General features: G+C 37.0%; 1 protein-coding gene across 2 annotated transcripts in view; it reads left to right on the forward strand.

Annotated features, from left to right (window-relative positions):
- The window catches only part of PTPRN2 (protein tyrosine phosphatase receptor type N2), a 635,529-nt gene that overhangs the window by 212,453 nt on the left and 401,702 nt on the right, over nucleotides 1-21,374 (forward strand). Inside the window, exons 1-3 of one of the 2 annotated variants that reach the window (XM_086865050.1) lie at nucleotides 8,448-8,603; nucleotides 8,949-9,066; nucleotides 13,839-14,001. Coding sequence is in view for 1 of the 2 variants with exons in the window: in XM_086865041.1 (XP_086721167.1) it covers nucleotides 8,949-9,066; nucleotides 13,839-14,001 (281 nt within the window). In the remaining variant the exon portion in view is untranslated. Of the gene's footprint in view, nucleotides 1-8,447; nucleotides 8,604-8,948; nucleotides 9,067-13,838; nucleotides 14,002-21,374 lie in introns of those variants that run through there. The other variant, XM_086865041.1, reaches the window with a different exon arrangement.

Here is a 21,374-nt window from a genome sequence, read left to right on the forward strand (position 1 = left end):
GTACAGTAATTTTTTAATCGGAATTGAGTTGTAAATCAGAGCCCTGAGATGTAAAGACTAAAAAGGCTTTAATTAAAAACTTATCTGTCATTCAGTGCACAGTAATTGCACCCTCCATTGCAATTGGTTGTAGGGTCAATACCCAAAAATTGTTTGTGCACAAGAAAATAAAAAAGATGATAATTCAAATACTTCTGCAGCTGAAAATGACTTTCAGGGTTGCACAAATTCCGTGTGTGTATTTTCTCTGCGCTGGGTGAATTAGAAATGAAACCTGAGCTCTAATCAGATTTTGGGGGAACAGCATGACCTGCAGATTGTTCATCTTTGCTGCAGGCAAACTGACTTGGCTAATGCAGTTCCCTGGAAAACTCTGAGCTTTCAGCCACCAAGATCCTCACAAGGTTCCTAAGGGAACCCTCTCTTCTGCAACCGCTGGGCTTTTATTAATAATAATAGCAACAATAACAATTATTGTTATTGTTATTGCTGTAGAAAGAGATTCTGCAAATGCATGCAATATATGGCCTCTCCCAGGAGGAATTTACAGTCTCAGAGAAATGGCTTAAAAGTGAAAAATGAAAGATATGGTTCTGCACAAACTGTGTGTAGAGTTTCTTCCAATCCTTTAGAATAAACAAATTACCTTTTACCTACTTTGACTTGTATTTGTAGTAATGCAGCACAGAGTGAGATGAGCAGTAGACCTAAGGCCCTTCCTAGGGCAAGTGTGTCAGGAATATCGAATTTCCTCATGGGATAGACTGGGAGTGTCCTGGAAGAGCCTTGCTGTGGCTCATTTTAACCCTCCCTCCACGCTGCTGGTGCATTGCTGTACTTTGGTGAGAGGGAATTTTGTTCAGAACCTGTCTTAGTTTAGGGCAAATTAGGGAGGAAAACTCCAAATGGGGATTTCCTCAGGGAAATGCCCCCTCCCCACCCCTGGTCCGGGAAAGGGAAAAAAAAACCTAAAAAAAAAAAAAATTTCTTGGAGAGAAGTGGAAAAAGCTGTTTATTTAACAGAAATTGAATAATATTAAATAATGAAACCTCTCGCTGTTTGATGGGATGGTAAGTCTAGGAAGAAAAGTCCTTTTCATGTGGTGTAGCTCGGCTCGCTCAGGTTCTTATCAGTCCCTCCGGCGCTGGAAAAGTGCCGAGGCCCAGGCCCCGGTGGGCCACAGGCCTGAGCTCCCGGGGTTTGGCTGGGTGTTCAGTCCAGAGCAGGCTTGCACAGATCCAAGAGAAAAAAAAAGGAGGGAAAAGAAAAAAACAAAGGTCCAGGGAACTCCTCTGCCTCAGCTAGCTAAAACTAACTAAAAGCCAGAGAGAAGCTCTGTCCCGCTGTCTGTCCGTGCTGCAGACACCACAGTCCAGGAGCGGGGTGTGTAGGAGTGATGTTTTTCCTTAACACACTGCGTGCTTCTTCTTCCCCCTCTCTTGCTCTCAAAGCCAGTCTTAAAGGTGCAGAACTTAATATATAACATAAACCAGACGATTGGGGATACCAGTATCATAAAGTCACCCCAGGACAGAACCAAAAGTGGAGGTGCCCTTGCAGCTGCAGCCCCCTCTGTGCAGCCCAGGGTGGCACCCCTGGGTACTGGCTCTGCACGTGCAGCTGAGAGCTCTGCTCTGACAGCCGAAAATTGATCTTTCACAAACATCACTGAGAGTCCAACAGTTACATAAAACGGGGGTGAAATCCACTATGTGGAGCTGAAAGAACAGTCCTGTTCGTAAGCTTTTAAAAATACACGAAGAACTGTAGGTCTGAGATGAATTTGCGAAAATGTATCCACTTAATTTTCTGTACTGATTTAATTGCCATTAAATTGCCACATTTTCAACCAATTCTACCTTGTTACAGGTGATGTTTTAATTCCCAGACTGAAGACACGTCAGAAGTCCTTTCCCAGGAACTATATTTTTTGTGAAATAAGGCTGTCTTCCTAGAGATAGCATGAAATGAACTGGATAAAATAAAATGACAAGGAAAACCTGCTGATTTTTAAAATGCATTGATAACTACTATCTGGACAAAATCTCCATTCTTAGAATTTTACAGTCTAGCATTACAACCAATTTCTGCATACTTACAGAGATCCTGTGTTTGAGAGAAACTTTGAGTTTGAATGAAAGTGAAGAGTGGTGTAAGGTAGCTTGGAAGGGAATAATAAGATAGAAAAGGAAAGAGAAAGGAACAGAAGAATTCAAGTAAATTTGACAGGAAAAAAAGATCATCACTTCTTATTCTAAAAGAAGATGTCAGAGGATTAATGTATTAAAGAGCTGTTTTGCAATGTGGAACTAACATCAGAGCTTTTTGGGTTAAATTTGGAATAGTTACATGCATCTTTGGTGTGATTGCAAGCTACTGCGTTTGGGTTCAAAGCTCGGTGAAACAAGCAAAGTAGCTCATCTTTATTTTAGACTGTTTAGAGTGCATGTGAATATTTCCTCATGTTCATGAAAACTCCTTGTGCTGACAGCACAGAGGAAATATCTGTGCACAGTCCAGGGACAGAAGGAAATGGAGGACTAGGAGGTGCACCTTTACTCACCATGGGTTAGAGTTGTTTTTAATAAATATGTCACAGCCTAGACAGGGCAGAAAGATATTCAAGTTAAAGATGGGATTGGCCATGAGTTAAATTAAAGTTGAACATCAATATGAAGTTGTAATGATGCAAGACATTGCTAAATGCTTCCTAAAAAAGCATTTCTGTGAATAGAGTGATATGCTTTTGGGTTGAGGGTGAACAGTTTGTGGGAAGGTTTATATGACATGGTGAATAGCATGGGATTCATCTCAAGGATTTGGGAATCATGTATCCATTCTGCTGTAGTCTTTGGAAAGTAACCTGCTCTGTGTGGAAGTCTGCAGATATATTTTGCATTATCATATTATTCTTTTATTATTATCAGATCCGGTGGCAGAAAAGTCTTATGTAGCACTTAGAAACTTTCTCTTGTAGAAACCCAATTATTTGTAGCTCTCTGCAAGAGCTGAAAGAAAGGTAAGGAAACATTACATACTGAGTCCTGTGAGAGTATTTTATAATCTCCTTGGCAAATGAAGCACTCATTTGGCTTTTTCAAATAATAGAAAAATTTCAAAAACTGAAGAGAAAAGCCTTCCCTCTACCTTCTGGGATAGTTACTTAGAGTAAATTAAAATCAGGACTGTAAGCAGATCATGGTTGTAATTTAATTCTATGGAGATTATCACTTTTATGTATAATAAAACAATATATGAAAAATTGAAGCCTTAATCCTTAGGCAGCCCTTTCATCTGTTCAATAAAACAGAAGCTCTTTGCCTGTGAGTGAATTGCTGCTGCATGCAGCAAATGAAATTCTTCCATATTAGAAAGGTCTCACTAGAAACTCCAAAAGAAGGCAACAAAGTCATCAATGCAAACCTGGTACCTGGCAACAAAGTCATCAATGCAAACCTGGTACCTGGCAGTGAAAAAAGGAATGAAAGAAAAAAGCTCCAGAGGGCCTTCAGGAGAGGATGACCACCAGCTGAAATGGACTGGACAAGAGTGGTGGTGACTGCTTATAACCCTCAGTCATTTCTTCAAATAAATTCTGAATCAGATTTTCTTGTCATCTTGTCATCTCGAAGGCAAACAAAAAGTTAGACCAGGGCAAAAAAACCCAATTAAAGTTTTTCTGGAAGTGTAATACAGTGTGTTTTGGCAGACTTGCTTCAAATTTTATAGAAAAGGTCTAAGTCAAAATTTTCACTAAAAATTAATATTCCAGTACAAAGAAATGGGGAAATTAAAAGGTTATGGTTTAAGAGCTGGGTTTAACTTCTCTGTCTCTATTTTTGCCATTAACTTGTCATTTCAAATTGTATTGCAAAATTGCTTTTGGATTAAGTTTCATTTTAAGAGAAAACACCAGGATTTTATCTTTTGGCTGCAGTCTTAGGTAGGAAATACAGAAATAGCAATTGAAAGACTAAATTTTGTTGTACACAGCAACCTCAGCATTAAAGCTGCAATTTTGACTTAGCCAGAGCTGAAATACGTGAACATTATTTGGTACGTCCTTGAGCTCTGAAAAGGGAGGTCTGGAATGAGAACAAGTGCGGCTCCTCTGGAGAATGTGGGAAGGCAGCCTGCAGAAAGGCATGTCTATACGTTACATTGACCTGTCTGTTGTGAAAATAGGGAAGAAAGCAAATCATTCCCAATTCTGCAGACGTTCTGACAGCTAAAGTAGGCATTAACAATTTGAAACACATGGCATGGGGGATGAAAGTCTCTGAGCTCTACAGCTGAGACTTTCCTGGCTGAAATGAAGTAGCAGTTGAAGGTAGCTCAGAGAAAAAATAGTGTTTTTAATCTACCATATCAGGACAAAATACCTAACATTACCAAAAACTGGAGAAAAAAATACTGACACCACTCAAAAATAGTACCTATCCTGGCTTTAATTTTGAATAATTCTGAGGGTTTTGGGGCTTTATAAAGGGGATTTTCCTGACCTGACAAAGAAGGATCAAGTTTTATTATATAGGTTTCTGCAAATTTAGAATAATCTCCTGTCATTTTCAATGAATGTGGTATGTAAAAATAATTTTGTTGATAATATATTGATGCAGAACTAGTAATTTTAGACTTTGATTGGCACAAGAGTTGGAAGAGTCAGACAAAGGTTCTGCTGGACTTGCCTGCAGAGCCCTCTTCAGCCTCAGCCATGCTGGTCAGGAAGAGGGTCAGGAACAACAGCAGGAAGATTTACACAGCCAAATGTAATCTCTGGGCAGTGAGAACTGTTGTTTCTTAAAAGGACTTACACTGAGCTCTTCTGATTCACACCAGAATTGTGACTCGGAATTGCTTAGACCTTTGGAGGGAGGGAAATTAATTTCTATGAGTAAATCTGAACTAGAATAAGTTTAGGCAGAGAAGTAGCAGATAATTGTTTTCAAAAGCTGCTGTTATAATTTACATGAATTAAAGATGCGGTCAGGTGTATTTGGAGAGACATCAAGTTTCTGTAAGATGAAAAACAGAGTCAAGACCACACAAAAGAATGCAATTGCTTAAAAAAATTGATCATCTAGAAGGAAATACATATTTGAATTTTGAGTATTTTTCAGTAATTCTCTGAAATTGCTATAGCAGCAAAGGGAATAAGTAAGTTGTGACATTTTATGTTGAATTTGAAAAGCATTTTTGTTTAAATTTTGTAGACAAGCTAACATCTTCACCACTGTGAATGATGAAACTGCCTTCTTCACTATTTAAACTGCTTGCTTTTGATTTGATTTCAACTAATAATTCTTAGAAGAGTACTCTCTGTCGACATAGCCATTGCTAAGTATTGAATATAATGGAGACATAAACAATTTTATTAATTTTGTGGTTGTGGGTAATAATAATAATAAACTGTGATGTGGAAATGAAAGACGTGGGGAGACACTTTATGATATGAAAGACTGTCATATCCAGATGACCTCCATTAGATTTGACCTTCCAGTTGTGTTTGATGAAGGTATTCATTTCTTGTCTTCACTGTCTTTATACTGGCATTCCCTTTTCACATACATTTAGGTTATGGAGTTCCAATTAAATTTAAGAAAAAAAATTAAACATTGTACTTCTAAACACTAAAGAATTAAACAACATACTTCTGTACAGAAAACTTGTACCAATGGCTGTTTTTTTGGGGTCTCAGTACTATCAATAACCTTCAACTTGAGAGCAGTTTTGTGTCTGCTGCTGCTGTTGTCACGGTGTTTGCGTCATTTCAGTGTCCGCCAGGCTCCTTCTCTTCCCTTGCCATTGTCCCTCTGTGGGAATTTGGGCTGGGAGAGCAGGGCCTGGGCCTTGCAGCCGCGGGGGGCATGGTTAATCAGGGCCTGGGCGCCGCTCCCCGTCAGTGACATGGAAGTAATGGGTGCACAAGAGCTGTGATCCTGCTCAGCCACTGGAGATAAATCGTAATAATTGGGTGGCGAGGCCGGGGCTGGTGCGAGGTGTGACGGCACGGACAAAGGGAACAGGAAATGGCGATACGGCGTCATACGCGCCTTCTCAACCTTCATTTTGATTGCAGCTGTCAGTGTGCCATTATGGCTCTTGAATGTGCTGTTTTATTCAGCTCAGTGTGTGGGAGATATTTTTTTGAAACTGAAACAATGCTGGAAAATGATTGGCATGAGGTTAACTTTAGGCAAGCTGCAGCTCCTGAGATCGTTGCATAAGAGACAGCAATATTAAATTACTGACAAGGGGATTTTTGAATTAGTTAAAGTTTGTGGTTTTCATCCTTGTCTTGTTCTAACACTGAAGTGAGTTAGGAGTGCTAGAGACAGAGCTGAGAAGGTATATTCCCTTAAATGTAGTTCTTTCTAGCTTTGTAACAAGTAGTCTGTTTTTCTTTCATCTGTTTACTCTTTTTTAGTGCCACAGTTACATTTTTTACAGCATTAAGGATGATAGTGCATCTTTACTGGTTTGAAATGCATTAGGAAAAGGTGTTAAAATAGTGAGGCAGGAGAAAAAAAACACACTGAAGGTAACAGACAATCTCAACCAGTGAGAACAGGCGTCACAATGGTTCCATATGCTCTTTTACAGAAAACATTGGGGTTTGTAGGCACAAAAGTCTGTATTACTCAGGACTCAGAGATCAATTTCTCATCTGTATGCAGGTACCATGGATAAACTCTTTAATTTGAAAAGAGCTCTTCAGAATCATCCAAAGTATTTTTCTTCAAAGTTTATGTTATTGTGTATTCTTTAGCCTTCAATAGGGTTGGTACTGGCCTAGAGGTAGAGAATGCAACTGTGTTAATTTTGGACTCATAGTTTGTAAGTTAGTAGTTTTAAGGTTATGCTAATGATTTTACTATATACGTATTTTAGCTGAACTTTTTACATTGTACATTCGCCTAAAATTGAAAGTTACCTTCGTTTTTTTCTCCTTCATGAGATTTTAAAACAAACAGAAATTTGTAGTGCTAAACAACAGAGAAGTTGAACACATATACATACATATATATATAAATAAATAGGTATGGAATAGATCTCAACTCTGTTTTAAAAATCATTTTAATTGCACTACATCAAAGTAATCATAGGTGCATGGTGACTCACTTTCGTGTGTTCACATAAAAACATGCTCTGAGCAGCCTTAGATTTAGATTTTTGAAACTATTTGAATCCATCTTCTTACATGGCATCTTTGAAAAGGTGATATTTGCATTTGAAAAGGATGAATCAGAAATAAAACCAGATTACATAGAGACAGATATTATTTCCCCTCCCAAGTGTCTGGAGTCATTTACTGTAGCCATTAACATCTAATATGGCTTCAGGTGAAGTGTTTCTTCAATAAACTTGAGTAACATTTTTGTTTAACAAAGGAGAAGGAAGGATCAGAAGTGGAATATTAGAAAGGTTTTTTTTTGTTTGTTAAAGCCTTCATGCATACTTATATTGGTTCAGATTTTTTTTATTATTATTTTAACTATTGAAAAAAAAAAAAAATTGGGATGCATTTCACCTAAATCTTGCCCAAATGGAGCCTTTCTTTTTTCCGCCCCTCTAAATCTTGTCTAAATCAAGACCACAGCATAGCTTTTGTGATTCCTAGCCCTGCCTAAATGGATACTGAACTTACTTGTCTCCTCTCTAGGATGAAAATTTGATAAATATTCATGTAATTTTTACTTCTGCATGCTCAGAATTCTCTCCTTTGGCAGAACAGAGAAATGTCCTATTTAGGCTTCTTTTTTTAATTCTAGGATTTAGTAAACAGAGAAATAAATCCCCTTCAATACAGTGGAAAAATCTCAAGAGCCATGGATAAAGCACCCATCCAGGTAGTGAAGGGGCATAGTTCCTCTGAGGCTGAGGATGCTTTATCTTTACCCTAAGGGTCTGCCTACACCAAAAAATCTCATGTTGATTCCAGATGGTGATGAAGTTTATAATTTTACATAAAATAGGGACTGAACCAGAAATCTTCTTTCCAAGTTCCAGCAACTTCCCTTCCTGGTTCTAGCAACGAGGTCTGACTGCCTGCATCTGGTGCTAGAGAGGATTTTTCTGTAGGTGTTTTTTACAGGAAGGTACTATCAGGATAACCATATCTGGAACTTGTACCAATATTCATTGAGAGATCTGTGGTGTTTGGCTGCACAGGGCATAGCAGCAGAGATTCTCTTCAGTTGTGTGATATTCAGTTATTAGATATTTACAGATAATTGCATCGGCAAATTCTATGATCTGAAGTGTTATTGTAAAATGTAAAAAATCTACAAATCAGGTAACAGTTATGTTTGGGATTATGTCATTATGTCAAGTATAATTACCATGAGATTGGAAGTGCATGTGCTTAACGAGTAATCACTGTAAATTGCCTACATAGTTGTGCTCCCCCCTTGTTGAAAAGTTCTTTGTCACAACATTTAAATTTAACTTAAATTGACCTCCACGTGTGTTTTAATTGCAGTTCTAGCTCCTCAGTGTTCTAAACCTTAATGTTTTATGGGGAAAACAGAGAGAGGGCAGTGTGCTGGCAATGGGGAGGAAATGAAGCAACCTTTCCACAGACTCCAGCTAGTGGGATAAAGTGGGATAATTTCCATAGCTGTCCAAAATAACCCTTTTTTATCTATTAAAACTGTTTTAAACTACCTGAGATTCTGCTAAGACCAAAGGATTTCAAAATGTCGTTGTGTGATTTACTGCCTGCCTTCCATTGCAAAGAGGTTTTCATTAGCAAAATTTCATTAACAGAATTTAATACAGAAGAATCTCTAGTTCACTCAGGTTCCAACTGAGTGAGCCTTCTTCTTTTTTTTTTTTTTTTCTCTTAATGATGTTTATTTAAAATACATTTTTGCCAGACTTCCAAGTTATTAAATAGTGAATCTTTTTAATTCTGTTTTTGTTTGTTTGTTTCATTATTTATCAGGTTTTACCTGGCGAGATGATTACACACAACATGTTATTGGTCAGGAACTCTCAACCATTCACAAAATCTACAGCAGACGCCCTGATGTATTTGCATCTGAAAGATCTGACACAGGAAGGTGAGTCTTCTGCAATGTTTTTGCTTGGGTTTTGGAAAGGTTTGCAAATGGTCAGAAAGAGGTTGGCCCAGAAGCAGAATTTAAAAAAAAAAATCACAAAAGCTACTATCTATATGATAAAGGTATCCACCAGTGTTCAGGGGACACAATGAATTGAAACCCTGGACCTTGTTCTGTTTATCATCAAGTTAAGGAAATACACTTTCTATTTTTAATTAAGGTGTCAGAATTCAAAACATCAGGCCTTTCATTCAGCTTATGCACTGTCAGTGTCAGTTCAGCCAACCCTATGACTGGCTTAAAAAGACAAACTTACAATAGCTCAGCTACAGGAGATATTTTATTCTGGTCTAAGCATTGAATGGCATTCTGAGGGACTAATAATATTTTCAAAATCAAAATCTTCTGAAACATACCTATAGTTGATTTGAAGTACATAGATTCCTAGTGGTAGCTGCAAAATTTGTTCAGGAAGGAGAGGTTCCAGCAAGTTCCCATGACAGAAAATAATGCTGGGACATGGCTTGAAAGGTATTGAGGGCTGACTGCAGAAATTGGTTGCAAGAGACACATCAGTAATTCTGTGGAGTTATATGATTGTAGAACCTGCAATTATATCATCTTCATATACAGTTACACATATGAAGAGACTCTTTTACCTGGGATGTACTGTCCTACAGGCTTTTAAGTGCAACCTAACTACACAAACCCAGAATGAAATTTTAGGAACAATTAAAAATGACAAATTTTGATTTCTCTTACATGATTATAAGAAATGCATTCTCAAAAGTAGTGAAATTAAAAGAAAGGGCTTTTTGTTAAAACAACTTTCATCATAGTGGGATAAATTTGAGCTTTGAGCCTTGATGGGCAAAATACTGAATGTTAGTATTCAGATCTTCATGTACTGCAGTATGTGGTTTGCATATACTGCAGAATAATTTATTTTCTAAATTGTTTTGTTCTGGAAATAAAATGCTGTGAAATTGATACTTCCCAGTGTTTTCAACTGTGTTTGCCTCTTTTTTTTTTTTATTTAATTCAGAGACTTTGACTGTATTTCACGTGATTGCTGATTCAAAAGCATTTTTAAAACTATGGCACCATTTCAGAAGTGCAGTAAGGTAGAAACTTAACTTCTAAAGAAGATAGTGATCTAAAGATTCCCATAAAGGTGATAACAACATGTGGTTGAATCCATAAACATGTTTTCACTGCTTAGATACACAAAATGTCAGTATTGAATGGATTACTCTCAGTAGATGGTATCAGAAATGATCTTCAATATCTTCTGGGGATGTTTTTTTTAAAGGGAATACCTAAAATTTTTATTCATGAGAGTAAGAGAAAATAGGCAAAATTTCCACCAGATCAAGGTCATATTGTGCAGATTCGTAGTTATATAAAAATAAAAAATATAAGAAGACATAAGAAATTATTTAAGATTTAGATTGAAAACAAATGCTCAATTTTAGGAGTTCTTGTTTTTAACAAGTTTGAGACGTTTTACATTTTTAACTATAACTAGGTGTTAGAAAAAAACTATTTTCTACATTACAACATTTTATACATTGATACTTCAGGAACATCAGAATTTCAAATGTGTTCACGTAAAGCAGTTCCTATTGTGGATAGATTTTCTGCAGTCACCAAGCTGTGCTTCTGAAAGCATTATCTTATGTGCCAACAGTTTAAAGCATTAATTGATTTTTTTGGTTGTCCATTTGCAATGTGTTTTCTAGGTCAGAGAACAGTAGGAAATCTGGTGTCTTGTAGATTCTGATCAAGTGTGTTATATGTTCAGTGTCCTCAGTGTGCTTGCTAAAATCTTATCAGATAATAATTAAATAATTTAAAAAGCAACTTAGAGTAGGTATCTAATTATCAAAGAAACATTATGTCAGGAAGACCTTTTATTAAGGGTAACGTGTGTAATAAGACAATATGAAGTCATACTAATGAGTCATTAATCCCCACAGAGCTGGTGAGAGCAGGAAAATAGACTCAGACACTTGAAAGGTAAATTGACTTAGGCTAAATTAGTGCATAAGAAATCTGATGAAACAGAAGACATGGATTTCATCTCAAAAAAAAAAATGCTGAAACTGGGAGTTTGATTTCAAGATGAAAGTTCTTTCTTTTTTGGCTAACTGGAGTGTACGTGGTATTTCCTGGGTCCTTATTAAATTTCAAAAAAACCTCTCTTGAAAGAGGACTCAAGATAAAGGAAAAAAGTCCATTCTGCACAAAGGAAATAAATGTCAGTTGTGTTCATTGGTGCAATTAGGCAACACCACAAACGTTTCCAGCAAACTTCAATGTATGAAATGGGATATAGTATTATTTCTATAATAAAACCATCATTAATTCAGTAATAAGATACTCTCAGCATTTAAAAAGGAGATATTTATTCTAAAATTTGTGGTATCTATTAATTGGGAACATTCCAGAAATAGTAGAGGTGCAGTGGTTTAGATAAATCCACAAAAAAGCTTCTGAAATGCTAGATTTTGTAGGAAATACATAATTATTTCTGTAGATAAATAATTATATGTGGTATTGTCTTTATACTCTTAAGTTCATTGTATGCAAAGTCATTTCTCAGAGCAAATTAAAACTTCCAAATAAGTGCACAAAAAGAACTCATTTGACAGTCATTTCTCCTACTCACCAAGTTCTTTTATATATTTGTCTTTCATCCATTTATCAGTATGACTTTGTCATATTTAAAAGAAATATTTTAATTTAGTTGCAATAATTGGTCATTTTCATTCCTGAGTTAACGAGGTGATATAGTGGTGAGCTACAAAAACTTTTTAAAATCTTTCAGATGTATTCATAGTATCTTATTAAAGCTGTCATCAAATGAAACCTAAATCTTTGTAGCCTTTTTCATTTTAATTGTTTAAATGTTTATAGCATGAAATATTACATCTAATGTGGAATGTAAATATGACTGCAATTATTGTCTCCATATGAAAAATGAGAAATCTTGGATCCCAGATTTTTCTTCCACCACCAGTGAAACTGACTATATATTGAAAATAATGGTTTGAAAAGCCAACCTAAATACTGTCCTTTGTACATCCAGTTTCTGTTAGCTCCAGTGGAAATCCTTGGGGCAGAATTCGGTCTGTTTATTTTTTATTTTCCCTTCCTTTAGAAATTAGTGAAGAAAGCAGAAGATAGGTGTTGGAATTAATCAATGAATGAAAGATGAGTGTTGGTAACTGGGATCCTTCCTACGAAGAAAGCCTGTTTGGATTAGTTCATCTCTATTGGAGCAGAAAGCACAGCGCCCAGGTTTCCCTAAAACTGCAGAATAGTTTTGGTCTGGCTTTAAGCTGAAAAGAAGGTGGATAATATTACCTGCATGCCCACATTCCATCAGAAGGCAGATTTTAGAGCTCTGGAATAAGAGAAAAACACAAACAGCATGGGTAGGGAGCAAGACGGATGGTAAATGATATCAGGTTTGCTGTAGTTCTCTCTGCAGTAACCCTTCTTTTTCCTACAGTTTGTGTCCCTGGTGGGAACCTGCTGTTAGACACTGGGGAGAAATGGAGGATTTTTCTGGTGTTTCAAAGTGAGCAAACCTGTGAGCACTGTTGGTTGCAATGCCACCACAGTAAATTAGTTTATTAATTACATCTATTAGTACTGAATTAGTAGGGCCACAAATTTGGTACAACTGTGAGCGTGGAAGGAAGTCTCTTAATTTTTGATTAAAGTAATATAATAAAACCCCAGGTTTGGAAAATGATATAATGGTGCTTTCTCAGGCTGTGCCTCTACTTTCATGCCAAGATGTGGGCTGGTAGAATAAAATTTTATTTACAGTGGCACAGAGGTGTTGAAAGTCAAATTCATTCACTGAGCTGTAAAGCTCTTCCACCTGGAATTCTTCAGTAGAGAAGTGTGTGGGCATGTGAGTAGGAAATGGTGACACCAAAAGGTGATTTCCCTCAAACAGCTTCGCTCACAGGGAAGGAAGAGGGCTGGGAACTTTCTGCTTTCTTGCACAAGGAATGAAATAGTTACCGATGCTGACATTTAAATTATCATCACCATTTACGTGCTGTTGAGATGGATGAGGACAGCTGGTAATAATTCAGATTCATTGCACACAGCACTCTGAATCCCATATAAACACCTCCACACTGCCATCGTTTAATCACATTTCTAGCTTTTCTTTGCAAATGTCACCAAAATCTGTCTAAACCACTCAGGAAACACCACTATCCTGTGAATCCCAGGCACATGAGAAGATCAGAAGAGATACTTGTTCCATCTCATTATTCCCTTTTCAAGCCTTTCACTGGAGTTTACTTGCTCCACTATTTCTGCATATGCAGTAGTCTTTCTTCTATTCTTTACATTGGTGCAGGGCCAAATGGATATTGAATATCATCGTCATCCAGCAAGTTTTTTAAATCTTAGAACAATCTCATATTTCTTTGGGGTGCAATTTAATCATGTGCATTTTCTTTTTACAAGAATTTTCTTTTGAATATGGCTTTGCCTTGATGTGGCATTTTACTTGATTTACTTTAGAATCGTTAACTTTGATTCATGAAATAAATTGTTAATATTGCAAGATTTTTTGACTGTTTTTGCTGAAAAATTGATTTTTCTATAGTTTTGTGGTTGCTAAGCTTTTGAGTGACTTTTTGTAATGTATTGAACGACAGCAGCTTGCAGTACCTTTTTAGTTGGCCACTTTGTCCATTGGACAGGCTGGTAACCTTCTTTCCCTTCCTTTTGCTGTGCAGGACTTTGGGACAGAATGAAGATAATGAAAGAAATTATGATGTAGAAAATGATGTGAACTTGGCCAAGTCTCTTCAGCAATACCTTAAATATCTCAGAATTCTCTCCCAGTCTGCATCTAAAAATTTGTATCCAAGGAAGACAAGTGACAAAGCTTCTGTCAAGGTAGTATTTTTAATGTGGTTATTACATTTTGTGATTTTGGCTTCCTTTTTCTCTGAGTTCTCATCTTTGAAATTTCCCCTCTGTCTGAAGACCAGACATTGTTTTTACTGCCTCCTCCAATTGATTATCATAAATGTACTAAGTTTTCTTAAAATTAATCACCTTCAGCTTTGTAAATGCTTCAGCTCATTAAATCTGGAGCATTTTACCCTAATTAGGGATGGATTGCATGTGATGAAGAAGGAAGTGGGATAAAACTGGTAACATCTTGACTGGCTGATCTGAAACTGCATCTGAACTACTCTTCTCCAAAAACCTGGCTGAACTACCATGTGAATTCTTCCTGGTGTTTATGCTGGTTAGGGTACAGTTCACATAATCTTTAGCAGATTTTAATAATGGGTCTGATAAATTGTGCCTCAATATGTCCTACTTCTTATTGATCATAAGGAAAGCCAACTGTGACCAGTTAGGGTTCATATGTATACATTATAAATGTACAGATAGCTGGGAAGATAAATCACAACTATTAAATCTTGAGTGTTGACTATGTCAAAAGCCACAAACATGTCTATTTGAAAATTAAATAATTTTTCCACTTCCTTCCTAGAGAAAATCTGTCTCACTCCAAGATGCAACTTGATAAATTTATTAAAATTATTGGATGAAGAGTTTTCATACAACAGGCCCTTTTGGCCCTGTATCTTTTGCTGAGAAGATGTTCACTCTTTGATTATAAAGAATTAGGCTGCTATTACAGCAATTCTTTACAAGAAATTGTCTGTGTTATTTCAATGCATACAGTATAAATGCAAAATTTGCTAAAAAATATACTGAAGTTTTAGGAAAAGTATCTGGTGAAGAGACTTCAGTATCAAAGCCAAACTGCTTTGGTTCAGTTCAGGGACTCACTCAGAGACACCAAGCCGCTGTGGTATCTGCAACAACAACTCCTGGTGTCGGCACCAGTTGCAGCAACCATTTAGTCAAGTTGTTATTGTTGTCAGAAGCACAACTTCACAACTTCCCAGTTTCTAACTGACTCACATACAGCATTTATGATTTATGGCACATGTCATCAGGTGCTCATCTGAGGCAAGAGGAGCTTTCAGGCAGAGGTAAGGCAGCTCTGAGGAGGAATCAGGGACCACCTTGATGGTGCTTTTGCTCCACTCTCTGCTGCAGTGAGGATGCTCTGATTTGAATCACCAGCTTTCAACAAAAACTTGCTCAAGAAGTAATTCAGTGGGGCTGGTGTTGTCATGCAAGTTCATAAATAATCCATATGGCTGAGACCTTCTGTGGGGAAGCCTGCTGTGATAACACCACCCACCAACCTTATCGAGTGTTGCCATGGAGATGGGTACTCTGAAGCCTGGGGGAGTGGGATAAAGAGGAGAAAATCTGGAAATGAAGCACATATAGGAGCAAACTGTACACTTCTGTTTACTAAGGAGCATCTTGAAACAACAGACATTGAGTCAGATGTGTTACCTATAATTTAGAATTAAAAAGGCAGAAAAGGAAAATTATTTTAAAGCTAGTGATCAGCCATGAATTTTAGATGATCTTGAAGATGTTTCCCTATCCTCAGCAAATAAAATGCAACTGCTCTTGAAAAAGCAAGAGGGACATGGTATTTTTGTCTTGATTCATTGTTTTATTAGTGAAATAGCATTTAAACAAGAACGAAGCCAGCACTTTTGCTGCTCCAAGAAGCAGAATAAAACTCATAAAATTTAACAATTTGAAAAGAGAAGTTGGAAAGTAACTGAATGAGCTACCTCTGTTATGCTTGTACTTCTTGAAATTGGAGATAGCTACCTTACTTTAATTGCAAGCTTCAACAAAATATTGGTACCTTATTTTTGTATTTAATATAGAAATAAATTACAAACCCACATTAAATAATTGTAGGAAGATCTTTTAAACTTTCTTGTCCTTTTCTGATTAAAATAAGCACAAGCCAGAGGTACTTTACCCGACTTAGAGCTGCAGCTTTTGGGCTTTGTCCTTCTTTAAAATAATTTTCTTTCAAGTATATATTTACCTCTGTCACTTTATTCCTGCTGTTGGGGAGTCAGAGATGTAACGCTGCTCTGGTTGCTTTGATGCTTTACGTGCTGTGAAGTGTGGCTGAATCTTGCAGAAATTTAGTGCTTCTTGACAGACTTCCTGTGTGGATTCAGGTTTCAAGTCTGACATCAGTGGTCTCTGGCCAAATGTAAAACAAAGGAAGATAAGAGGTTTTAAAATACTTATACTCTGAACTTGTTATTTGGTATCTTAACATTAATGTATTTTACAAACTTTAAGTCTTCACTTGCCCTACTGTCTTCCAGTTGTCTTATCAGAAAAAAAAACTACAGAGCTTCAAAATTACGGAATAGATACCACTCATACAGTTATGCAGAAATTTGTAAAATAAAACATCACAAAACTTAAAGCAGGTAACTCCTTTTCCCTTGTTCAAACAACTGTCAACTTGAGGCTTGATACAATAGAGACAGAAATAACACCAGCAAACTGGTTATTTGTGATTGACCAAAATTTCTCTGGTGTCTACCACTTACTGCAAGCACTTCTTTGGGTAATTTTTGAATTTTGAATCACTAACTTAGAATTATTTCTCAGTATTTAGGCAGTATCTACTGTAGGCTGTAATCTAGACAGCTGATAATGATTCTGCCAGGGAATAAATAGCAGCAAATCAGAAGTTTGGTGGGTCTATTTCCTAAGGGTTACAGTTGTAAAGAACATTTCATTTTAGTTAGCTGAAAAGAGTTGTTCAGGAAATGGGCACTTGGTGGCATTTGTTACTTAAGCATTAGCTAGTGGGATTTTGTGTTTGGTTTTCTTGGTCTTCCACGCACACACACTTGGGCTTTATGGAAGTTTTATGATTCACAAAATCCTGAGTTATCAGTTTTCATGATTCCTTTCTACCAAACCTGGATGCAGTATAGAAAATAACAAATAGCCACAAATAGCTACAGAGGTAAGAAATGCAGAGGCTTCAAATCAAAAATAGCCCTGCCCTTCTCCCCTCCAGCTGGAGCAAACCCCTCTAATATCATAACACCCAAACCCCTGAAAAACCCACTGAACAGTTTACATTCCTACAGAAACTGAGGCTCAGGGTTTTGTTGAATGTGGAAGATAGCATGTAGCTGGTCTTACCAAAACTTACTAAAGCTCAGCTCAGAGGCTGTAAAGGAGAACTTGCTGGCTTTGCTGCTGGTCTGTGTGCCTGTATTTGAATAGTTACGGGAGATTTCAATTGTGCTGCTTTCATCTGACCAAGAAAATTTTTTAATCATGACAGAAAGAGAACTTATTTGAAACCTGACTCAAATGTACTTCCTGCTGGTCAGGCTGTAGGAATAAGGAAGTTGCCATCACACTTGTGCTGTGGCTGTATTTCTTGTTGCAGGAATCCCTGTTCTATGGTTTGGGTTTTGTGGCTTGATGATTCATGGAATTGATTCTTCTCCTTCTCCCTGACTTGCCCTGTGAGGGCTTTGGATAGAGTTGGCTTTACCTCCTGCTGAGGTCTTTGCCAATGTGCCATTCAGGCCCTCGTGGGCAGGATGGGGGAAAAGAGAAAATTATGTCAGATACATTAGGGAATTTCATGAATTTTATGTTGTTACTGTTTCTTTGTGTTTTAGGTAAATTTGTTTTTGTGGTAGACTTCTTGTGTAGATATTGTGATTACAGAAATCTCCACATCTTAGGTATTCTTATAAATTTTGAAGCAAATATTTCTGGGGAAAAACCCCACAGAATCTTTACATCAATGAAGGGGCTAATAAAGTTAAAAGTCTTTTCAAAATCATGATGGGGAAAGGAAGCAGGTAAAGTGACTGGTTAGTGCTAGAGTGTTGTGGCTCAGCAGTGCAGTGATTCAGAAAGGGGAGAACCTGCAAGTAAAAATCATATAAAATAAAAATTCATATATTTTCTGGCCTAAAAAAAATCAATTGCTTGAATCTTTGTAATTGATCACCAAAATAACTAAGATGTATGATAATTATTTTGAAGCAAATATTAAAATAATAAAGGATTATTATTTATTTTAGAAAATCTGAGTACATGAATGCTCAAAGATATACCCTGAGCTTATCTGCAAATAATAATTACTGTGATTAACTATAAGAAATTACTTAGTCATTGCAAATTTTAACCTAGAACTTTAATTCAAAAAAATGACAGCACACTGATTTATCTAACACTGATTTAAACACAGGACTGAATGAAGTTTATGAGAATTCTGACAAAAAGTCAAAAAACTTTGTGCTGTGTATACATTTAAACTCTATTTATATAAAGATAAAATTTAATATTTCATATATAAGGGACTATGCATAAGAAAATGTAATCCAGCTGTACATGAACACTTTCATAAAAATATTTCTGAAATAATTTATAAAGGAATGCTTCCTTGAAGCTACAGAACTGCCTCTCTATTGGCATTCCTCTGAAATGATATCTGAACACTTCCTAAGCATCTGTGCATTTGTTTACCTAAACCCCTTACAAGGTAGGGAAGAACTAACCCCCTTACTTCACAGACAGTTTAGACAGATTTTCTGAGGTCATGCAATAATTTTTTGGTAAAGTGTAGACTAAAAGCTAAGCTTCAGGTCCCAGAAAAATATTTCATCTTTCAGAGCATTCTCCTCTTCATTGCTCTTTATAGAAAAATAAAAACATTAAATCCTCCTAAGAAAAGCCAGCTAACACACATACACGAAACACCCCAAACTAAGCAATGAAAAACCCCACAAAATCCAAAACCAAACCAAAACAACTCCGAAATCCAACTAACAAATCCCCATAAGCAGAAATCATTTGACCATATAAAGATGTCTGTATTGCTTCAATGATCAATGGAGGGAAAAAGAGAGTTTTCAAGTTGTGATCCATCTGTTTTAATACAAGTATATAAAATGAGACATTGTAATTCCCATCCTTTTGGCCTTTCTGTACGAATCTGATGTAGGTTGCAATTTTTTATGGAAGGACTGGTACTCACACACATAAAGGTCTAATAGACTCATGGCTACAAAACCTAGTAAAACTGCAATCATGTTGTGTGTGGCATAAATACACAGCCTGGTCATCTAATGTGTTGTCCTGAAAATTAAACCTTCTGGTAATGTTTTCAAAGTTTTGGTTGCTTTCCCATGAGAGTCCGGTAAACACGAGTTGTTTATCACATTCCTTCTGAGAAACGTTTTTTTGATGGATGTTTTGCTTTGCCAGTGTGCTTGGGAAGGTGTTGACTTAATTATCCAATCCCTGGTCATTGTCAAGAATCTATAAATACTGGAGTCAGAAAATAAAGTCCCAGGTTTTTGTTCTAACACTGAAGGTAGCAGTGTGAATCATTTCATGTCCTTTAGCGATATAATGTGACTTGTGATTTATCTTTTGAACTAGTAATTCACTAATGGAGCATTCTAGTGCTAGTATCATGCTCAAATCCTTGATCCAAACCATACTTTTACCTACAACCCATCAGTTTATGCAGGATATAATGATAGAGTTTCAACATCTAACATAGAAATCATCATTTCCCTTATCACACAGGTATCTTGTAAGGATTAATTATTTTTTCAATTATTAGAAGATACAAGTGCCATTGAAATGTTATTATAAATGATCTCTGTCAAGTCTGGAGTCTTATTTAAAAGGGCAGTTAATTAATTTCTAGTAATTCCCAGATGAAACATAGACTGATATTTTTAAAATCTCGAATACTGACTGGATAATAAGATTTAGTTCTTTTTCAGCCCCTTTCCTTCAAAATGAGCTATTTTTTTTCCAAATACCATGTGTTTGGAGTTTGTTTCTGTAATTTTTCCTGCAAATTTGCTGCTTGTCTTGCAAATATTTACTCCTGGTACTTTAGTACATTGCAGTCAGTAAATAGAAGATGATGGAGCTGATACAAATTTTAAAGTGCAGTCCATTTTTATTTTTCCATTATACTTATCAAATGAGAGGGTAGAGCTCACAGAAATTTAAACTTTATCTACTTCCATGTGGGCATGTTGGTGTAGACATTTCAGGACAGTGGAACAATAATTTATTTTTAATAGGGGAAAAGACCTCAGCTGACCTCAAGCTGCTGTCCAGCAAATGGAAGGTTGCTTTCAATAGGGTTTTAAAGCAATGTTGTGGTCATCAATCCTGCAGATCTCCATTCACTTGCACTTCTTAGGATAAAAGTATTTTCTAGATTCATGTGATGGAGTTATAAATATACTGAATTGGTGTTAATGTGCTCAACTTTTGGCAGATGAAGATCATCATGTTTCTATGAAAATCATCTTTAGATAATGAGATAGCTCAATATACCAGCATATGCCTACAGAAAATGTGTTTAAACATCATTCACTGAAACCTTGAGTAACAGACTTATAGGCATATGAGCAAAATGTTCTCAGGCAAGGGAAGCTGGTACACCCTGGTAGATCTATCAGCACTGATCACCAGGCTGTACGATTGCTATCACCACTGTGGGCTGACTGTCACTCTTTGGTTTCTGCTGGTGGTGTCAAGGAGCCCCTGGATGCAGTGGCCTGGCAGAGGTAAAGATGCCCCAAGTCTTGTGTCCCTATGTCCAGGCAGTGGCCAAGTGGAGCAGGTACTGCCAGGAAGCTCCACAGGACACAAAGTACAGAACAGAACTTGCCACCCAGGAGAATTGCTAGAAATTGAGTTTGTTGAGAAGACAGGATAGACACAAGACATGGTCAGACAGGTGTATTGGTCACCCTGCTTACATGCTACCATTCCAGACTATTCCTTTTTTCTAAACATCCCATGGTATGCCTTGGACAATGACAAGCTGGCACCCATAAAGAGTCCTGCAGCTCTTAAGGAGTCCCACAGCCCTGCAGACATTAACCCCTTTCAGTCTGCAGGGTGATCCAGAGAGATTTCTCTATCAACTGTCCGGTGAGTGGCACTCCTGGACACGATGGCTGATTGCTCACTGTGATGGCCCTGGATGGAGCCAGGGCAGGGGCCCCTTGCCATGGATCAGGTTACTGGGGGTCCCCCACCCTTCACTTTTCTCCATATGTTTTATTCCTTGTGGAGACAAGCCAGGTTATCATGTATCCCAGTGTGTAAAACTGATATTCTTTGTTTATGATGAGGCAGTCATGAATGCTGAGGAAAGATCACCGAGAACTCCTTCTATACCAAACGAAATGCTTTGACCCATAGGATAGAGATGTATCAGAAGGAAAGAGAAAATGCAGTAGTTACGAAAACTAAAGACAGCAAGTTACATCAACTGACAATAAATCTTATCCATGTAGGAGAATCTGTTGTAGATAGTTGAAGGGTAGGTAAGT

The sequence above is a fragment of the Cyanistes caeruleus genome, chromosome 1 (assembly GCF_971803275.1).
Source record: "Cyanistes caeruleus chromosome 1, bCyaCae1.hap1.1, whole genome shotgun sequence".
NCBI classification, from domain to species: Eukaryota; Metazoa; Chordata; class Aves; order Passeriformes; family Paridae; genus Cyanistes; species Cyanistes caeruleus.